The following is an 18,343-nucleotide window of genomic DNA, read 5'->3' as shown; positions in this document are numbered from 1 at the left end:
ACATCGCAAACACGACGCGAGATGGCTGTGTCCCGCTCACCTTCACAGATCAGCTACCTCCAAGGCGCTTCCTCTCAGGGAGTTTTATGTGTCTTTACTTCATGTCCATGTGAGTGATGGCCCCTGGGTCTGAGTCAGAGACTTAGACCCCAGGGGCTTTGTTTTAAACTTTAAAGTCACAGTTTCAATGATAATCTATGAACACACAGCGTAAGGGTCTTTTCAGGAGGTTTACCATCATATGTCCTCTGAGACATAGGCTAATCAACTAAAATCTCCTCAGATTGTCAAAGATGTGAGCCAGACCACATGACATGTAGACAACATTTATTTTCGTTATTTGTTATTGTTTTCGTTATTTTGTATTTATATTTTTACTTCATGATCAAGATTTGGCGCACAATGGCCGTTTTAGGTATTATGAGTTATCTAGCTGGTGTTATTAAAACGTTATATTAAAAGGCAAGGCATCTTTATTTTTACAGCCGCAATTCGTACACAAGTCAACTCAATGCACCTAAAAAAGAGCCAGTCTTTTGAAATGCTCTTTGAAATGAACAGATCCCAAAGACTTGGCTCCCAGGAAAGAGCCGTAAATCCCAATCACTAAGGCTCTAAACTACAGGGTTGCAAATACAAGAGAGACAGGATATTTTGTGGTGTGCAAAATATATTGACCCTTCAAATTGGATTTTTGCTTCCATTCTGATTATTTGTGCAGCCTTATATCGCAACCCTTTTAAAGTCATAGCATGCACCTGTTAAGCCACTCACTAACAGCCTACTTAGCCGCGGCCTGTTTATGTGTTCAGCCCCTAATGATTGTGAATATGTCGGTGCCAATGATTGACCGCCCCAGGAGCGTGTGTGTGTGTGGACTCTGCTCCACCTCAACACCAGCCTTGTGTCACGCTTCATTATCCCCTTGCTCTGAGTAAACCAGTGCATTAACATTAGTTAATGTGTTAAGTCATCAATTCAGCCAAGACACTGTTCGCTTCACGCCTGCCCCACGCACTCTCTACCTGGCTGTTTTCGAGGCTACACTGCTTTGAAAGAACAAAAAAACATGCTATCTTATTTTAGTTTCAAATAGGTCAGCTTTTTGTTTAAATTTGTATAAAATATAGTTTGATTTGTTGCTCGGATTATCAAAAAAATGTCAAATTCCACCATCAACTTCTACGCTGTGCCGCAGTCTTTCAGCTCTCCGGACATTATCGTCATAGCGATTTACTTTCTCCTGAACTTGGCTGTGGGCATCTGGGTAAGTGAAGTTTGAAGGGAAGTTATGTTGTCCCATTCGTTTCCTAATTCTGGTCTGTGGCAGTCTTCATGCAGGGTGAGCAGAAACACCCTGAGTGGCTATTTCCTGGCCGGACGCGACATGGCGTGGTGGCCGGTAAGAGTGCTGGACATAACTCTTTTTTTATTATGCAACGTACTTATGTTTCCTTTATATGTGGCACAAGTGAAAAACCTTTTCACTTGTGGGGGGGCGTTTATCCCAGAATGTTCCCCAGCGTGCCTTTAATATTTAAAGGCCCTATACCTGATTTTTTTTTTTTTAGAGGAAACCATTAAATTACAGTGCTAGTTGAGGTCCAAACTCGTTCCTAATTTAACATATTTGTTGTATCCCAGTTCCTCACAGTGATAGGCACATTTCACAACTTGCACTTGTAACTTTCACAAAATTGCAACAAAACCAGCCTGAAAGTTTGTGAAATTGATAGAAAGGCTTTATAATTTTAATTTGTTTTGCACAAAAATGTCTGAGTTCCCAAAATACTAAAGGAGGACAAAACAAGTTTTATTGTTTTAACCTTCTATTGGATTTTAGTTTATTAAAGTATTATAAAGTATCTTTTTATTTATTGATCTTTGATCTATTGGCTTGTGATGTTTTTTTAATTATTCATTGCTTCTGGTTTAGTAATATTCTACTTTCTTGTCTACCTTGGAAACTTGTTCATAAAATGTGCTAAAGAAAAAAAGTTGGATCGGAAATATAATTAAGATCGTGGATCGTCTTTGGGATTGGAATTTTGTGTGATTCAAAATATAAAATGAATTTAAGGCTGTGTAGAGAAAGCTGAGGCACTCTGAATTTGCGTGGATTTATTGACACGTTTCGACTCACATGGTCTTCATCAGAATTCGGGAAATAAAACCTTCTCTGTACCTTCTCAAGCTGGCGTGCTGAACCAATATATTGTGATACTGGTAGATCATGGGACACTTCCCTCCCAAAGAGATCATAATTGGCAAATATAATCATAGTAGTATCTCTAACAGAACGTCAAATGAAACATATTGTTATCAATTCGATAGTTGTTTCGTTCTGCAACTATTTTAACCATACACCAGATTGTTTAGTGTCATTAGAGAACTTTCCACCCCCTGCACAGCCTCACCAAGGACACTCACATGGATAACATTGTCTCACAGAACCCTATGTACTTATTATTATGCCTTGGACAAGTTGTCCCACACAGACCTCACTATATCATTCTTGGCACATTGCACACTCCTGACATAATATTGTTTTCAAAAATATTTGGCGTTGTTTCTTTGTCTATTACCAATTTGAACGCATTCCATCACATTGCTGGCATCTTGTTGACCACAATAGTAGCTGTGTGTCTTCCTACGTGTATTTCTGATTACAGAAGGCTTGAGAAATGTGTTTGTTGACAGATCGGATCGTCTCTGTTCGCCAGCTCGGAGGGCTCGGGCCTGTTCATCGGCCTGGCCGGGACCGGAGCGGCGGGAGGGATCGCTGTTGCGGGCTTTGAATGGAACGTGAGTATGCGGCGCACAATGGTTACATGCTCAGTGCTCACGTGCGCTCGGCGTCTGTCACTGGACTGAATGGAATGAAACTGAGCTGGTCTGTTCTTCCACCCATATGTAATCGCCCTGTGTCTCGGATAGGGAATGGGCCCCTTGATGATTTAGATCAAGCTTCTTTTCCTTTGTGAAGTATCCTGTTTATTAACTGTTAATTAATGATATCAGCATCAATTTGGCATCATGTGGATGTAGGTTGACTATTACTTTTATTCACCCAAATGAATTACAACCACATCTAACAGAGAAGAAGGTAGAAAAAAAGGGGGGAAAAGATAGAAGAACAAAAACAGAAAAGGTAATTTGCAATAACAGAACCACAAATTGAACCACAAAAAGACATTGGGAACACATTTGTAACAATAACAAAACATTCTAACAGTAAGTAGAATAAAAAAAGTAATATCAATTTATAAGGGATTTTTTTTTTTTTAGCCTCTTAACATAGTGTCTTATATAAGTCTTGTTTCATGATTTTTAAGCAAATGGACAACAACTCTCTGTAGCCTTAAAGTGATAGTCTGGAAGTCTAAATGTTTTACAAATTTTATAAAACGTGCAAAATCGACCACCTGGTCTTGCATATTGATGTAAAGTAAGTAATAATATTTATTTGCTAATTTTGTAAAGTCTCTCTGATCTCAGCAACTAATCAGAGTATAGTATCCTCCTGCGTTGACCAATGAGATGAGCTATTCCTGTGGACCTGCCTGTCAGGTCCAATCAGGAGAGAGGGGGAGGAGCTTGATCTTGACCTCATTTTGCAAACTGAGAAGGGCTTTTTGGTAAAATAGGGGGACACATTTGATTTCACTCTATCTCTCCTCGCTTTGCAAACTTACTGACTATCACTTAAAAAAAAGGGGGGAAAAAGCTGTTTGAATGGTAAAGGACATCCACAGATACCTTTTTGTACAGCAGTGTTTGGAGCGAAGAATGCCACACAAGTCTCAATTTGGTTCAAACAAACTTATAATATAATACAGTATTTTGGTCCTAACAGAGTTTTGTTATTGAAGTGACGAGGTCAGTTCTTATTCACTGTTTGGCTAAAACAAAGGACGCCTTAAAACTTTCAATTGAAATTAAAAATAGCTTTTTAAGTGCTACTCTGGCAAACAATAACTTGTATTCTGCATGTACTTTACATGTGACTGAAATGTGTCTTGGTAAGTAAAAAACAAAACAATAATCTGTCATGCTGGAATAAGAGTTTTGTTTTTATAGAATGTGTTTATTACACATATGTTGATAAAAAACATCGGGTGTTTTATAGACATTTGGAAAGCATATATACCAGCCAGCAGATGGCACTAGCGGGACAGTTGTTCCCAAATATGCAGTTCCGAAGCCTAAAACTGTGCCCTTGACCAGACTAAAACCTGTTTCTCTTCATGCAAGCGGACAGTCCAGTCTCATCTTTGTTCTTAACCTCTCCCCCACAGGCCACGTACGTGCTGCTGGCTCTGGCGTGGATCTTTGTTCCTGTGTACATCTCCTCAGGGGTTGGTCTTCTGCACACTAACTCACACACGCGACAAATTAGAGCTGGTTCTGCAGGTACACGCAGGTGCCAAAACACATTCCCGTCACTGTGGTCTCCACCTAGAAAATTTTCCCAAAGGCGTGTTACACTTCAAGCATACAGACTTACTGTGATTAACCTGTGATTGACAGACTGCAATGTTGCTTTGTCAAACAGTTATTATTTTACTGTAAGGGAGGAGCATCAATCACTTTCTCCTTGCTGGCAGTTTTCTTAAAAGTGTTAATAGTGTTCAGTTTGAAATAACCCTGTAAACATGACTACTTTATGGAAACCTTAACCTTGAATAGATTCAAAATGAAAGCAAGAAAGCACGTTGAAGCAAGTCGAAAACCAGTACTTCACCTTTTGCACATTTTGTTATATCTTTTCCTCATCAATCTACACACAATTTTTTGCAAATGTGTTAAAAATAAAAAAACTGAGCTATCACATGTACATAAGTGTTAGAGAAATAACAATGGTGTTCGAGAGGATAGATGAATGACAGGCAGCAGTCTGGATGTCTTATGCAGGAGAAGTTTATTTACCATCGGTGCGGGACCCGGAGACATGAACTCGAGACATTGCGCTAGTCCTACCATTCAAGTCTGTCTATGCTTCCACAGAAGAGGGATAAATACCCTCTCAGAGCGTCATACTGATACGCAAGCATTCAGTGGCAGAGAGTGGCGCCTGAGCACCACAGTCAAGGCTATGACAGAGATAGTACGACTGTACAGCCTGACCCAGTATGATAAATAGCGATTTAATGTTATCCTCTAACACTCCTCCCTTTCAAAACTACAGTTTTCTAGTGGTTTTGACTAAGTGAAAAAAATCAAAATTAAACGCCAGCATAAAATAAACCTGAATCAACTACCTAAGTTTCAATTTAATCCAAAACCAAGATTTTAGAATAAAATCAAAATTCAAATGGTTTATCTATGCCCTAAGTGGAAGCATACACAGAATTGACATTTCAAAACAACATTCAACACTTCATGTGAAGTACCACAGTACATAGTTATACGGGTCATTGTGATGGAAGTAAATGACCCCCCTCCCAGTGACCCCAAAGTACTGAGACATGTGCATCATTAGATTCACTAATCACCCAATCGGGGCAAATACTGCTACCAATAAAAACACATGCATCAAGTACTAAAGGCGTGTAAAAGGGGGTACCATGACCAAACCTCAAATCCCCGACCTGATTGCCAATTATCAGGGATAAGTAAAAGATCATGGCCGCCAATCAGTTTCTCCTGCAAATAATATATTATTGGTCCAAGTCAGAAAATGTACATACAATAAAATACAAACACAACACAATATTCAAAGATATGAATCAATCAATTCTCATGAAAATCATATTCACATATTAAGAGAATGCTCATAGCAAACTATTAATCATGAAACAATCTTCATACCGGATGGTTAATTTCAACACAACACTTGTGAGGCCCGTCAAAACACCTCCAGGTGCTTCAGATCTATACGGATCACGAGTAGACTATCGTGCCGTAACACCTCTTGGTGTGTCTTTGGGATTATTCTGCCCACACACACCAAGAGTTCCCTATTGTCTTCCAAGTCTTCAGGTTGAAATAGAATGGCGTGGAGAATTGGCAGCGTCCATTGAGAAGGGTGCAAGCTCATTCACTCGTGCACTATGAATTTTCCTTAAAATTCAAATCTAACGAGATCGTAAGTCTTATTATTTGTTATCCCTTGCTTCCAATGTTTTAATCAAGATTAAAAATAATGTTACTGAAAACTGCTAAGCAAGAAACCATCATTCAGGACAAAATATATTAAATCCTCTTATACTTCAGGCGTAATGGCCTCTGAAATAGAGCTTAAAACCCTTCCTTTTTGACCTAAACATACCTGCAATGAGCAACACACACAAAACATAACATGAAAGAACCTCACCACAAGATAACCAAGTATTGAATACCTGTCCTTTTATCTTGTGAATCTGTACCTGCAAAGTTATGAATTGAAATAAAATGAAATTGGTAAGTTGAATAACTAAGCCATAAAGAATAAGCACCAAAGATTAAAAAATATAAATGCAAAATCAAAATATAAGCTGAAAACTGACTGGACCAAAATGAGTAATAATATATAGAAAGAATAAAATAGAAAAATAGAAAATGTTAAAATAATAATAATAATAATAAAAATGGAAATATAGAATAAAAGCACTTATTAATATATAAATGAAAATAATAATGAAAAATGAATAATAAAATATAAAATAATTAATGCAAAAAATGTAAATATAAAATGAAAGCACTTATAAATATATAAATGAAGATAATAATGAAATATGAAGTAAATGTAAAAACAATGGGAGTGTGTAAGATGAATCTTTCCATTTAAACTTTATTCAAACTCCAATGGATGTGTGTTTGCCTTCCTGCCAGATCCAACCTGTCTCTCAGGTCGCCTGTGGAAAGAATGTTATACCTTGCAGACATCAACACATCAGTATAATTTCTACAAACTTACCGATTAAGTATGACTTTTCACCAGAGTCAGCTTCAGCCATCATGACATGAATATCAATCATTACTATCATTCGCAAGTTAAAATATTTGATGAGATAATAAGTGTTTCTTTCTCTTGCTTGGAAACACAAAATAGATACACAAAGGATACTGATGCTCCGGCACGACCTCCAGACATCCAGAACAAGCTGACATTTTCTTCTTCCACGTTGCCTCCTGCAACAATAAAGAAGCACACTCCGGCCTGCATAAGGCCATATTTTACCATGCCATTGGTATTATTGTTCTCGGCTCATCAGCTCCCGTCCTGAATCAGACCCTCCTGCATCAGAATTCCTCCTGTAAATTCCCTGTCTCTGTGGGAAATTAACGTTATCAACCTGGAAATAATATGGATTAAAACATGTTACACACTCAGTACATAAAAGTTACAAAAACAATCACACTCTTTAATATCATTTTATAGTAAATATAGTAAAAATATAGTAAAAATTAAATCATGGCATTAGTATTGTTAGTATGAAGCAATAATGGCATTACACATTTTCTATTTTCAGAACAACTGGGTTTCACTTACACAACTTTTCTTTATTCTTTATTATGTTGCGTTATTTCTGATACTTTCCCTGTGTTTAATTATCAGGTTTTAGACTTGAAATTAAACTACTTGCTGTAACTTTTGTTTTCTCATTATTTGTTTATTTAGATCAGAAAGAGTCACAATTATTTCTACAGAGAGCAAATCTCCTCTGCTTCTTGGCCCCTCCTTTTTTCAACAATTATAACGAGCTCCGTGTGCACCCAGAGTCGTGATTAGTGTTGAAAGCTGGGCAATATACTTTTGAGGCCATAAGTGTGACCTTTTGAGTGACTCTTGAGATACTGGATTACACTGAAAACTCTTGCTAGTCCGAAATAAAACATGTTTGCCAGCACAAATTTCAAACTTGAAGACACCGCTTTACTTACACTGTATGCAAACCTCTTCATTAGGCTGCATACAGCTCGAAATCACAGCCTCAGATCTAAATCTAAGAACACACGATGCGTTCAAATCTGGATTCAGCCTCCACTGACAATTCTTTGCAAACAACACAATATTTCAACCTAAGCATCCTAAAGTCTTCCAATGTAAATGATCACCTTTATCATAAACGCTTCAAATTAACATACACCAGTATCTCCACTGATCAAAATTTAGGACTTCTCATTTTACCTAAAACCGAAACCAACAACAAAATCCAGAATCAACTGCACAGTCAATTTCTGTGCAGAACTCACTCAATTTACTTAAATTAAATTCACGACATCTTTTATCAATTTCAGAAAGTTCAGAAAGAACATAAACACAAACAACAAATTGTTAAGCCTTAACCCTCCTTGGGTACTAACAAAAAATTAATCCCTACAGTCCTATCAACAAAACTATTTCACACGAGTGGTAACTTGTGGATATTTATCTTTCAAAGTTATGTTATCGGCTGTTACAGATCAATGCAACTGCGCTACACAGTAATTTGGGAATTACTCTATTTTTGAGAGGCTAAAATGTTGTTTATTGCATACTATTACTGACTGAACATTCAAATCTCTCTGTCTGTCGTTTTATTATTTTATTTTTGTAAAAAATTGTTATCTCTTAAAATATCCAATAAAATGTATTTATTTATTTATTTTAACTTGATTATTTTTGCTGTTTAAGATGCAGACTCATTGACCAATTTGAGCATTCTATAGTCAAAAATATCAAAATGAGGAAAATAATAATAATTATAAATCGCAGCAAAAGAGGATCCCATGGGCCGCTGACCCATCGGCAAAAACACCAAAAATTGCTAAAAAAAAGTAAATATAAAATAAGTATATAGCAAAAAAACTTAAAAAATGTAGGTCCAAGTGGTACAGAGAGCAAGGCATCAGACCTGGGCAAATTGTGAGCACTAGTCCTCCTGCAGATGACTGTTCAAGGCTTTCGAGGGGCAGCAGCAGCGGGGCTTTTGTTGGCATGTTTTCGAGGACAGTTTCTCAGCGAGGCAGAGCAGACTCTCAGTTCGGTGGACGATCAGTTTGGCGGACTTTCTCTTCGGCAGACTATCGATTCGGTGAACTTTAATTTCAGGGTCTTTGAGCAATGCACTTGGACCAATGCCCACGCAACTCGCAACAGGCCCTTGCCTTTTCCCATCACCACCAAAAATGGCAAAGTAAAATCTAAAATCTAAAACCTACAAAATTCAGCATGTCCTATTACGCAAAGCATCACAAAAATAAAAGCAAAAATTCTGTACTTTATCAAAAAAGGCCCATCCTCAAAAGAGTCAATGCAGCATGCTTGAAAGTAAGCATAGTGTTATTCATTTCTCCTTTTGTCTTTAATGTGTTTAATTTTAGTTGCCTTTAGGTTCTTAAAACCACATCACTAAGATTAAAACATCAAGAATTGAGATACTGTACTACAAGTTTTCTTTAAATCTTTAACTATATTTTACTATATTAAATTCAATTGTCTATTCCAGACTTAAATTAAATTGGTCTCTAAAGTTTAATTTACACATTTCTGGTCAGGACCCCCAAAAACCCTTTGCGAACTATTCGAGATATAAAGTGTTTAGTAATTTAGACAATGTCAAGCAAAACAACACTTAAACTCTTTTATATTATTTGCATAATTTTCTTTTATTTGACCTCTATATTCAAATCAGTGCTGTTTGCAATTAGGAATTATTTAAAATTCATATTATCTCAGTGCTCGCTATCTCCTAGGGGATCCTAACCCTGTTCCGACTAATGTTGGAATTTATTAAGACACTTAGTTTGCATTCTAAACCTCTGGTTACCTTTGTCGCAAATATGTTTCTCCTAAACACAGTTTGGACTCCAGCTGACCTTGTCTTGAACCTTGTTCTCGAGGCATTACTTAGAAGAGCAAAGGAAGTGTTTTGACTACTCCAATCTAATCTTGGGCACAAAATGTAACAAAGCAAATACTTAAACTATCTTTAAAGGAACCAGGAAAAGCCAACCTGCCGTAATCTGGGTATCTCTCAATATTCAAATCTTTTATAAAGATTAACGATGTGCAACTCCTGTACAACTGAGAGCCTATATAGACATTCAGAGCCTAGAAAGACAGAGTTAAATTTCACTTTACCACAAGTCTAAACAGTGAAGACAAAATAACAAACTATGATATTTTTCAGGTCCTGGTATTTTTAGAACCAGGCCTACAAACTCAGGCTTCTCAAGCAAATCACAGCAGAACAACATTTATCCATCTATTCTATTATTGGGCTAATAAACTAAAAATGCAAGCCATTTCAACTTCTCAATTGTGCGCATTTTACTTTTAAATTTGTCTGACTGTGATCAATATCATTTGTTTTTATTGCTCATCACACACAAATCATACCTTTTATTAACATAACTACTTGTAGTTATACATCTTTCCCTCATAGATTTTTTCCTTGTGTATTTTAAAACCCAGTTGTTATACTCACAAGTTGCAGCTAAAACAGAGACATTGTGACATTGTGACACCGGAAATCAGTCCTCCACACAGTTCCTGTGGCCTGTAACAGATTATAAAGCAGCATCAATTCACAAAAATAACACATTTTTCAATTCATCATCACCGTCATGTGAACATCAATTGATTGTGATTCAAAATGCGGACATTGTTTACCCTACGGGGACTCTTAACTTGTATCATTGCTTTACCAATGCATTATCATTATTCAAAAGCATACCCCCCTATTCTATGAAATAGTTATAGCAAACAATGTTGGCATTTTGTTTTGTTAAACTGGCTCAACAATCTTCCGAGGCAAGAGTTTATCAGGAACGCTCTGCTCATGGACCTTCACAGACAGAGACAAAACAATAACAGATAGGAGAAACAGTAGATGTGGACAGAGGAGACAAGGCAGAGACACAAAATGTGAGCATCACTCTCCCTGAATTATTCTTACTTTGAAATAAGTGAAAATGTTCACAATTTGGTCTAACATTATGTCATTGCATCTTGCTGAATGTCAAAGAAACCGAACAGCGTCAGGTCACCCCTAACAACACAATCTGTCCTTTGTATAAAACTGACAGATCCCTTACTTTGTTCATTCAGACCCTTGTTCTTCTTTGACCCTGTGTCCGTGAAAACTCTCTACTCTCGTAGTTTGTTGCTTGTGAACACGGTCGGTGTTATACAGCAAGACCTTCACTTATAAGTCCAGATATAGGTGAAATCTCTGGCAAATTACTTATGTGAGAGTAACATTACTTTGAAATAATTTAGTTTTTACTCGCTCAAGTGCAGTGGTGGAAAGCAACAAAGTAAAAGCACAAGTACAAGCAAAAGGTAAAAGTATGGGCATCTTACTTTTCTTTAGTAAATTTATGATGAATGAACCTCTACTTTACTTCACTATATTTTTCAATTGGGTTAAAAGTAAAGCATTTTATTTTCAAAGTGACCTCATTACGATGAACTGGTTAGACCCAATTTAGACTTGGTTTAGTGGTTTAGTCTTTTAAACCTTGTTTTAAACCCGGTTCAAACCTAGTCCAATGGTTTACTCCTTTAAACCTTGTTTTAGACCTTGTTTAAACCGGATTCAAATGATTTTAAAATCCTGCACAATAATCTCTTAAATACCTTCACCTTCCGCTTATAAAGCACATTCCACAATGCATAACTCAACACTTCTACTTAAGTCAAAATCATGTCAGATACCTTCACTTCTTCTCAAGTAAAAGAATCTGTATCTGCACTCTTAAGTAAGAGTGTCGAGCAATTCCTCCACCACTGGATTTCACTCGCTCAAGTGTACTCGAATGCTGTGAGTACTGAGTAACTGTGAGGATGGTGTTGCCTCTATTTTACTTTGTTGGTGTCAGTGTAATCTTATTACCAAAGAATGTACAGTTTTACTCAAATAAGCATGTTGTTATCGCAAAATAACTCAGTACACTTTATGTTCTCTGTGTGTCCATTATAGCCCTAAGAAAAAAATTCAAACAAACATCAAATAAACCAAGCAAACAAAGCAAACCAAGCAAGGAAGCACAGAATATGAAATATAAAAACATGGAAATAAAGATCTACTCGCTGCATCCAGAGCCATAGCCATCAGTTACATTTCTCTCAATGTTCATCAGTTGATTCTGGAGTTTCACAGTTAGATTAGAAATGAACAAACACAACAGCCTCCATAGGTTGTATATGGAGCGTACGTGTTCCTCTCTTTTGTGCACATCTCAAAAATCGGTGCTAAGCGGGTTATCTCTCTTAGGAGAAAAATATCCTAGGTTCATCTCCTACCCATAATCCCTTAGCACCAGTACAACTACTCTCTCTACTTCTTGTAACTATTCTATAGTCAGAAGAAAAATCAGCAGATGTATATTAAACCACAAGCTTTTATGACCACTAAAAACAGATAGTTCTATTCAAGTTTTCACACTAGCCTGTGGTCACAGTCCTCTGACTGTGGCGTATTTCTAAGTCCAACTGCCTTAGTAATTAATTACACGGCCAATGTAATTATTACCGACTCAATATTCAGCACTTAGTTCAAAATTAAAAGTAACATGAAACAACAGCTTTACACAGTAGCCCACAGCTTTTGCTTTGACCCACACTTGCTATCCGTAAACCAGACATAGAGACCAGTGACCTGGACCCAGACTCGTTTACAGCTTTCTGGAGCATTCTAGCTTCCTGGCTATGTCGGTGTGAGGCCTTTTGTTTGACACTAAAATTAACATTAAACAAAGCTTTACACTCAAGATAGTCGATAATATGTGTTCCTCACTTTTGCCTATGACGGCTGGTAGATAAACAGTAGAGTCAACAAGTTTAAAACCTGACCTACTCTAAACTGTATGCATGGAGCTTCACAGATTATTGCAGCTATTTCAGTTCAAGCTTTGTGCATCGGAATACCCCAGTCACGGACCTAAAGTCCCTACTCTCGACCGGAACCAAACATCCAGAATTAACCGATAACATGAGATTATGTCATTTTTACTAATTGTACGTTTCCCATTGCATTGTTCTTTTTTCTATCAAGCATGAACCTGGTAAGGCCATTCCCCCTCCCTTTTATCAAAGGATAAAAATGCACCTACCAGATCAGCTGTAGACATGTTCGTTGACGCCAAATTGTTAGAGAAATAACAATGGTGTTCGAGAGGATAGATGAATGACAGGCAGCAGTCTGGATGTCTTATGCAGGAGAAGTTTATTTACCATCGGTGCGGGACCCGGAGACATGAACTCGAGACATTGCGCTAGTCCTACCATTCAAGTCTGTCTATGCTTCCACAGAAGAGGGATAAATACCCTCTCAGAGCGTCATACTGATACGCAAGCATTCAGTGGCAGAGAGTGGCGCCTGAGCACCACAGTCAAGGCTATGACAGAGATAGTACGACTGTACAGCCTGACCCAGTATGATAAATAGCGATTTAATGTTATCCTCTAACAATAAGTATTCACACTCTTTATTCACTGCTTTGTTGAGGAACCTTTGGCAACGATTGCAGCCGCATGTTTTCTTGAGTATGATGCTACAAGCTTGGCACACCTGCATTTGGGGTAATTTTCCCATTCTTAGAGGTTAGACGGTGAGCAATGCCGCTCAGCGATTTTCAGGTCTTCGCAGAGATGTTCAATCAGGTTCAAGTCTGGGCTCTGTCTGGGCCACTCAAGAACATTCACAGACTTGTCCTGAAGCCACTCCTTTGTTATCTTGCCGTTGTGCTTCGGGTCGTTGTCCTGTTGTCCTGTTGTCCTGTTGTCCTGTTGTCCTGTTGTCCTGTTGTCCTGTTGTCCTGTTGTCCTGTTGTCCTGTTGTCCCTGTTGTCCTGTTGTCCTGTTGTCCTGTTGTCCTGTTGTCCTGTTGTAAGGGACAACGACCCGTCTGGCCACTCTACCATAATCCTTTATGGTAGAGTGGCCAAATATTGAGAATCCAAAAAATCCAATACAGTTTCCCATATTGTTGAATTGTGCTTTTTAGATTGTGACTATGCCGGAGTACCTGGGTCGCCGGTTTGGAGGAGAGAGGATCCGAACCTACCTGGCTGTTCTGTCACTAATGTTGTCTGTCTTTACCAAAATATCAGTAGGAAATCTCCTCATTCACCTGCATCTTGACCAGTTTGATGGTTATGTGTTGCTAAATGCTTGTGTCCATGTTCAGACTGACCTGTACTCGGGAGCCCTGTTTGTTCAAGTGTGTTTAGGCTGGAACCTCTATCTGTCCACGATCCTCATGCTGGTCGTCACCGCTCTCTACACGATTGCAGGTAAAAAAGACATACACTCATACACTGGCTTTTAACTAACAACAATCAGGTGGTCAGTAACAAAGTACATTTTACTTTTAAATACCGTGTTTGAGGATCTGTACTTAACATGAGTAGTATTTTTTTTAAGAACTCTTCTTTCTTTACTTTCTACTCCTACTACATTTCTAGAGAGGCTCCAAATTAAAAAGTAAATTTGGCCATGTGTTTAGTTCATTTTAGAAGCCTTTTGGTGCACACTCACTGTAGGGGGGCAGTGTTCTTTTCAATTTCCACTGACTTACCACAAGGAAGAAGGTTTGTCCCCGTTGTATTGCTGTACGGGAGGTGAATTTGAGCTGATTTTTTTTTTTGCGTTTTTAAGCCGCAAAGTTATTTTTCACAATATTCACGTGACTTTCTACTTTGTATTCTCTACTACAGAAAATACTTAAGTGCTTTCACTTAAGTAATGAACTGACTGAGCAACTTTTACTTGTATTCCAGTAGTGTGTCTGCTTTTGCCCAAGGGAGGATAATAAGGACTTTGACCACCACTGGATGGTTGTGCCGGATGGTTACATAATGCAGTGTTATAACAATATTTTACTTTCATAACGTCCGCCTCAACCAAATGCATTTTCTCCAGTTTAGCTTTACCCAAAACTAAAAGGTTAGGCCAGTGTAATTCCTCATTTGGAAGATCTCATCTAAACAGATAATTTCCTTGTGTTGCTGCCGTGTTGTCGTCACTTGTTAGACTTTTTGTTCATTGCTTTTTTGTTGTGTTTTCGTCACACATTTTTGACACTTTTTCGTCAATTTTTTGTTTGTTTCTTTTTTGTTGCATTTTCGTCATTTTCCCCCCCACTTTTTCATCACATTTCATGTCATCTTCTTGTCGCGCTTATGTTGTGTTTTCATCCTCGTTTTCATCTCATATTTGTTGCTAATTTGACACTTTTTTTTTAAGAAGCTTCAAGATTTGGTGAAGCCAAACTGTAGAAAATGTGCTTGATTCAGGTGGGGGTTAAGGCATTTAGAGATAACTGCAGTTTATGGATGAAGAGACGGCATTATTATATTAATATATTATTATTATTATATCAGTCAAGTCAAGATGGCCGCACGAGCAACTGCGTGAGCGTTTGCTGAGCTGGTCTGCATTATGAACTAAATTTGCCAAAACTTCATGATTGATCCAGTTGCTGGTCCAACAGCCTGACAGACAAACTCTAATATTTGCACTTTAATATACTGGATCTGTTGGCTGATGTGAGTGGTGCCCCTTGTTTTTTTCAACAATGGCCACTGAACAAGTCATCTACGAGTCTCTTCAGCGTTTGAGAACTGATCTGGTCTCTCACTTTGACTCGAAAATGGATCAACTTCATTCGACTTTGAATACAATCCAAGGCTCAATTACCACGCTCGGTGAGCAAGTTTCATTTATGGAACAGAGAGTTGGCGCAAATGAGGACAACATTACCGCTATGGATGCACGTGTGAAACTCTTGGAGAAGGACAATACTTACCTAAGAGAAAAAGTCGATGATCTTGAAAATAGAAGCCGTTCCGCTAATCTTCGATTTCTGCGGATTCCAGAAAAGGCTGAAGGCCGTGATGTGGTGGGCTTTGTGCAGAAGTTTGTTCTTGAGCTACTGGGGGCAGACAACTTTCCCGTGCCACCAATCATTGTGCGGGCTCATCGTACCCCCACTGCAAGGCTATTCGATTCTAAGGCCGGTCCCAGACCAATACTGGCCAAATTCCTAAATGCACAGGACAAGATGAAGATACTCCGACTGGCCCGTGAGAAGGGGACGCTGGTGTTCGCTGGAGTGCAAGTCCTCATCTTCCCGGACTACAGTGCTGCATTAGTCCAAAAGCGTCGACTGTTCAATCCAATCAAAAGAAAACTTCGCGAGAAGGATATCAAATATTCCCTGTTGTATCCGGCAACGCTCAGGATTGACATCGATGGAAAGTTCAGTTCGTTTCACTGCCCCGATGATGCTGAAGCCTTCTTTCGGGACGTCGTGGGATCTCCGTAACTGGTGATGATACTTTCCTCCCTTTTTTTTTTTTGTCTGCCCACCGCGTGAATTGAACATGCTTCGATTAATCTAACAAGTAACTCCCACTGACTCGTTTTTTGTTTTGGACTAACAAAGTGGAGTGATAAGTTGCTTTCTGTTTGACATTCTCTTGCCGGTGATGTTTGCCGTAAACAGCGTCGCTGTCGTAAAGTTGTGACGTCACCTTCATAACTTTCCATTTACTTTTTTCTACGTATAAAATGTGCAGTGCAGAAGTAACCCGTAGCTATATATATCTAAATATATATAAAAAAAAAAAAATTTCGCTGCAGTAAATAATTGATTTGAAAATATGTTAAATACTGTTTTTTGTTTTGTTTTGTTTTTTGCCTGATTGTAGGGTTATGTATATGCTGTAAAAGACCAGTAAAGAATATTGGCAACAAATTATTTGTTTAATACATTTAATGTGCAGACTGAGCTTTGCTCTTCTTGATTTTGTTTAGTTTTATGTTTGTTTGTTTATTTATTTATTTGTTTGTTTGTTTGTTTGTCTGTCGTATGTTGGTCCGTTTGTGTGTGTTTGTCCTCTTGCTCCTATCCTCTCCCTCCTCCTCCTACTTAGTCATTTTAGTCATCTGTTTTTGTTTAATGAAACATTGAGACGACCAAGGGTTTGAAAGTCATTCATCTTAATATAAGGAGTTTAGTTTCTAAAATTGATCTTTTAAGAGTCTGGGTCTCTCAACACAAGCCTAACGTCATTACCCTTTCGGAAACCTGGCTGCACAAAAATATTTCCGATGATGAGATAAAACTTGACGGTTATGTTTTATACAGAGAGGATCGAGGCTCAAGAGGTGGTGGTGTCGCAACGTATGTGTCTTCCTCATTAACATCAATGCGTGTCTCACCCACTGTTGAACCCGTTCATTTTGAATGTCTAATTATTAACATACATTTTCATAAAAACAAACAACTAACCATTATCAATATTTATAGACCCCCATCAGTTCCCGCTGATTCTATGAAGTGCATTATTTCAACAATAAGCTCGATCAAAACGAAAGAACTTATGATCTTAGGGGATTTTAACAGTAATTGGCTCCATCGATCATCAACGAAAGACAAAAATTTAGTTAGAAGTCTCAATCTTACCCAATTAATCACTGAACCGACCAGAGTTGACCAACGTTCTTCTTCACTCTTGGATTGGATATTGGTCACCCATCCAGATAGAATATCTGTCTCAGGAGTTCTGTCAGATTGCTTTAGTGATCACTGTATTGTTTTTTGTGTATGGAAAATTCAACTTCCAAGAGTTGCTCCAAAATTCATTACGGTGAGACAAACTAAACATATCAACACTGAATCATTTATAAATGATATAGTTAATATTAACTGGGACAGATATCAGCTTATCCCGTTTGCAGAGGATGCATGGAATTACTTTTTTTCTGAAGTGTCTAAAATAATTGATAAACATGCTCCTTTGAAAACATTTCGTGTTAAAGGCAGGCATCTGCCTTGGATTAATTCTGTGTTGCTTGATCTATTTAGAAAAAGAGATCAAGCTTGGGCTAAATATCGCTCTTCTAAAGATCCTGCAGATTGGGAAATTTATAGAAATCTTAGAAATCACTGTAAGACACAGACTAGAAATGCAAAATCAGACTTTTATAAGGATGGACTTGTGCAGAATTTGAATAATCCGAAACAATTCTGGGGTCAACTTGACCATCTTCTCAATAAATCCAAAAGCAAAACAGATCATGTGGTAGTAAATAATGAAATGGTTTCTGATCCTTCAATTATCTCTCAAGCTTTTAATCAAAACTTCTCTACCATCAGTAGCAATACAAATAATTCTTATTCTCTGTCAGGTGGCCTAAACAGACGACGCACTGGTCCCTCATTTTCTTTTTTGAAAATTTCACCTCATGATGTTTATCATTCTGTATGTGGGTTAAAAACGAATTGTAGTTCTGGTCCAGATGGTCTTGATGTAAAGTTTCTTAAAATTGCAGCACATGTGCTGATGTTTCCATTAGCCGATTTATTTAACTTATCTGTTGAAACATGTTCATTTCCGTCTATTTGGAAAACAGCCAGAGTTACAC

The 18,343-nt window shown here is 37.9% G+C and overlaps 1 protein-coding gene across 1 annotated transcript in view; it reads left to right on the top strand.

Moving 5' to 3' along the window:
* Positions 1-1,159: 1,159 nt before the first annotated feature.
* The window catches only part of slc5a10 (solute carrier family 5 member 10), a gene marked incomplete at its 5' end in the record, with an annotated part of 47,341 nt that continues 30,157 nt past the window's right edge, over positions 1,160-18,343 (top strand). Inside the window, 6 exons of the mRNA XM_079552631.1 lie at positions 1,160-1,267; positions 1,331-1,402; positions 2,701-2,805; positions 4,299-4,358; positions 13,917-14,021; positions 14,100-14,205. Of these exons, the coding sequence (XP_079408757.1) occupies positions 1,160-1,267; positions 1,331-1,402; positions 2,701-2,805; positions 4,299-4,358; positions 13,917-14,021; positions 14,100-14,205 (556 nt within the window). The remainder of the gene's footprint in view (positions 1,268-1,330; positions 1,403-2,700; positions 2,806-4,298; positions 4,359-13,916; positions 14,022-14,099; positions 14,206-18,343) is intronic.

This window comes from Gobius niger (assembly GCF_951799975.1).
Source record: "Gobius niger genome assembly, chromosome: 3".
Taxonomy (NCBI): domain Eukaryota; kingdom Metazoa; phylum Chordata; class Actinopteri; order Gobiiformes; family Gobiidae; genus Gobius; species Gobius niger.
Note: the sequence above shows the minus strand (reverse complement) of the source record. Positions and strands in the feature narration are given on the sequence as shown.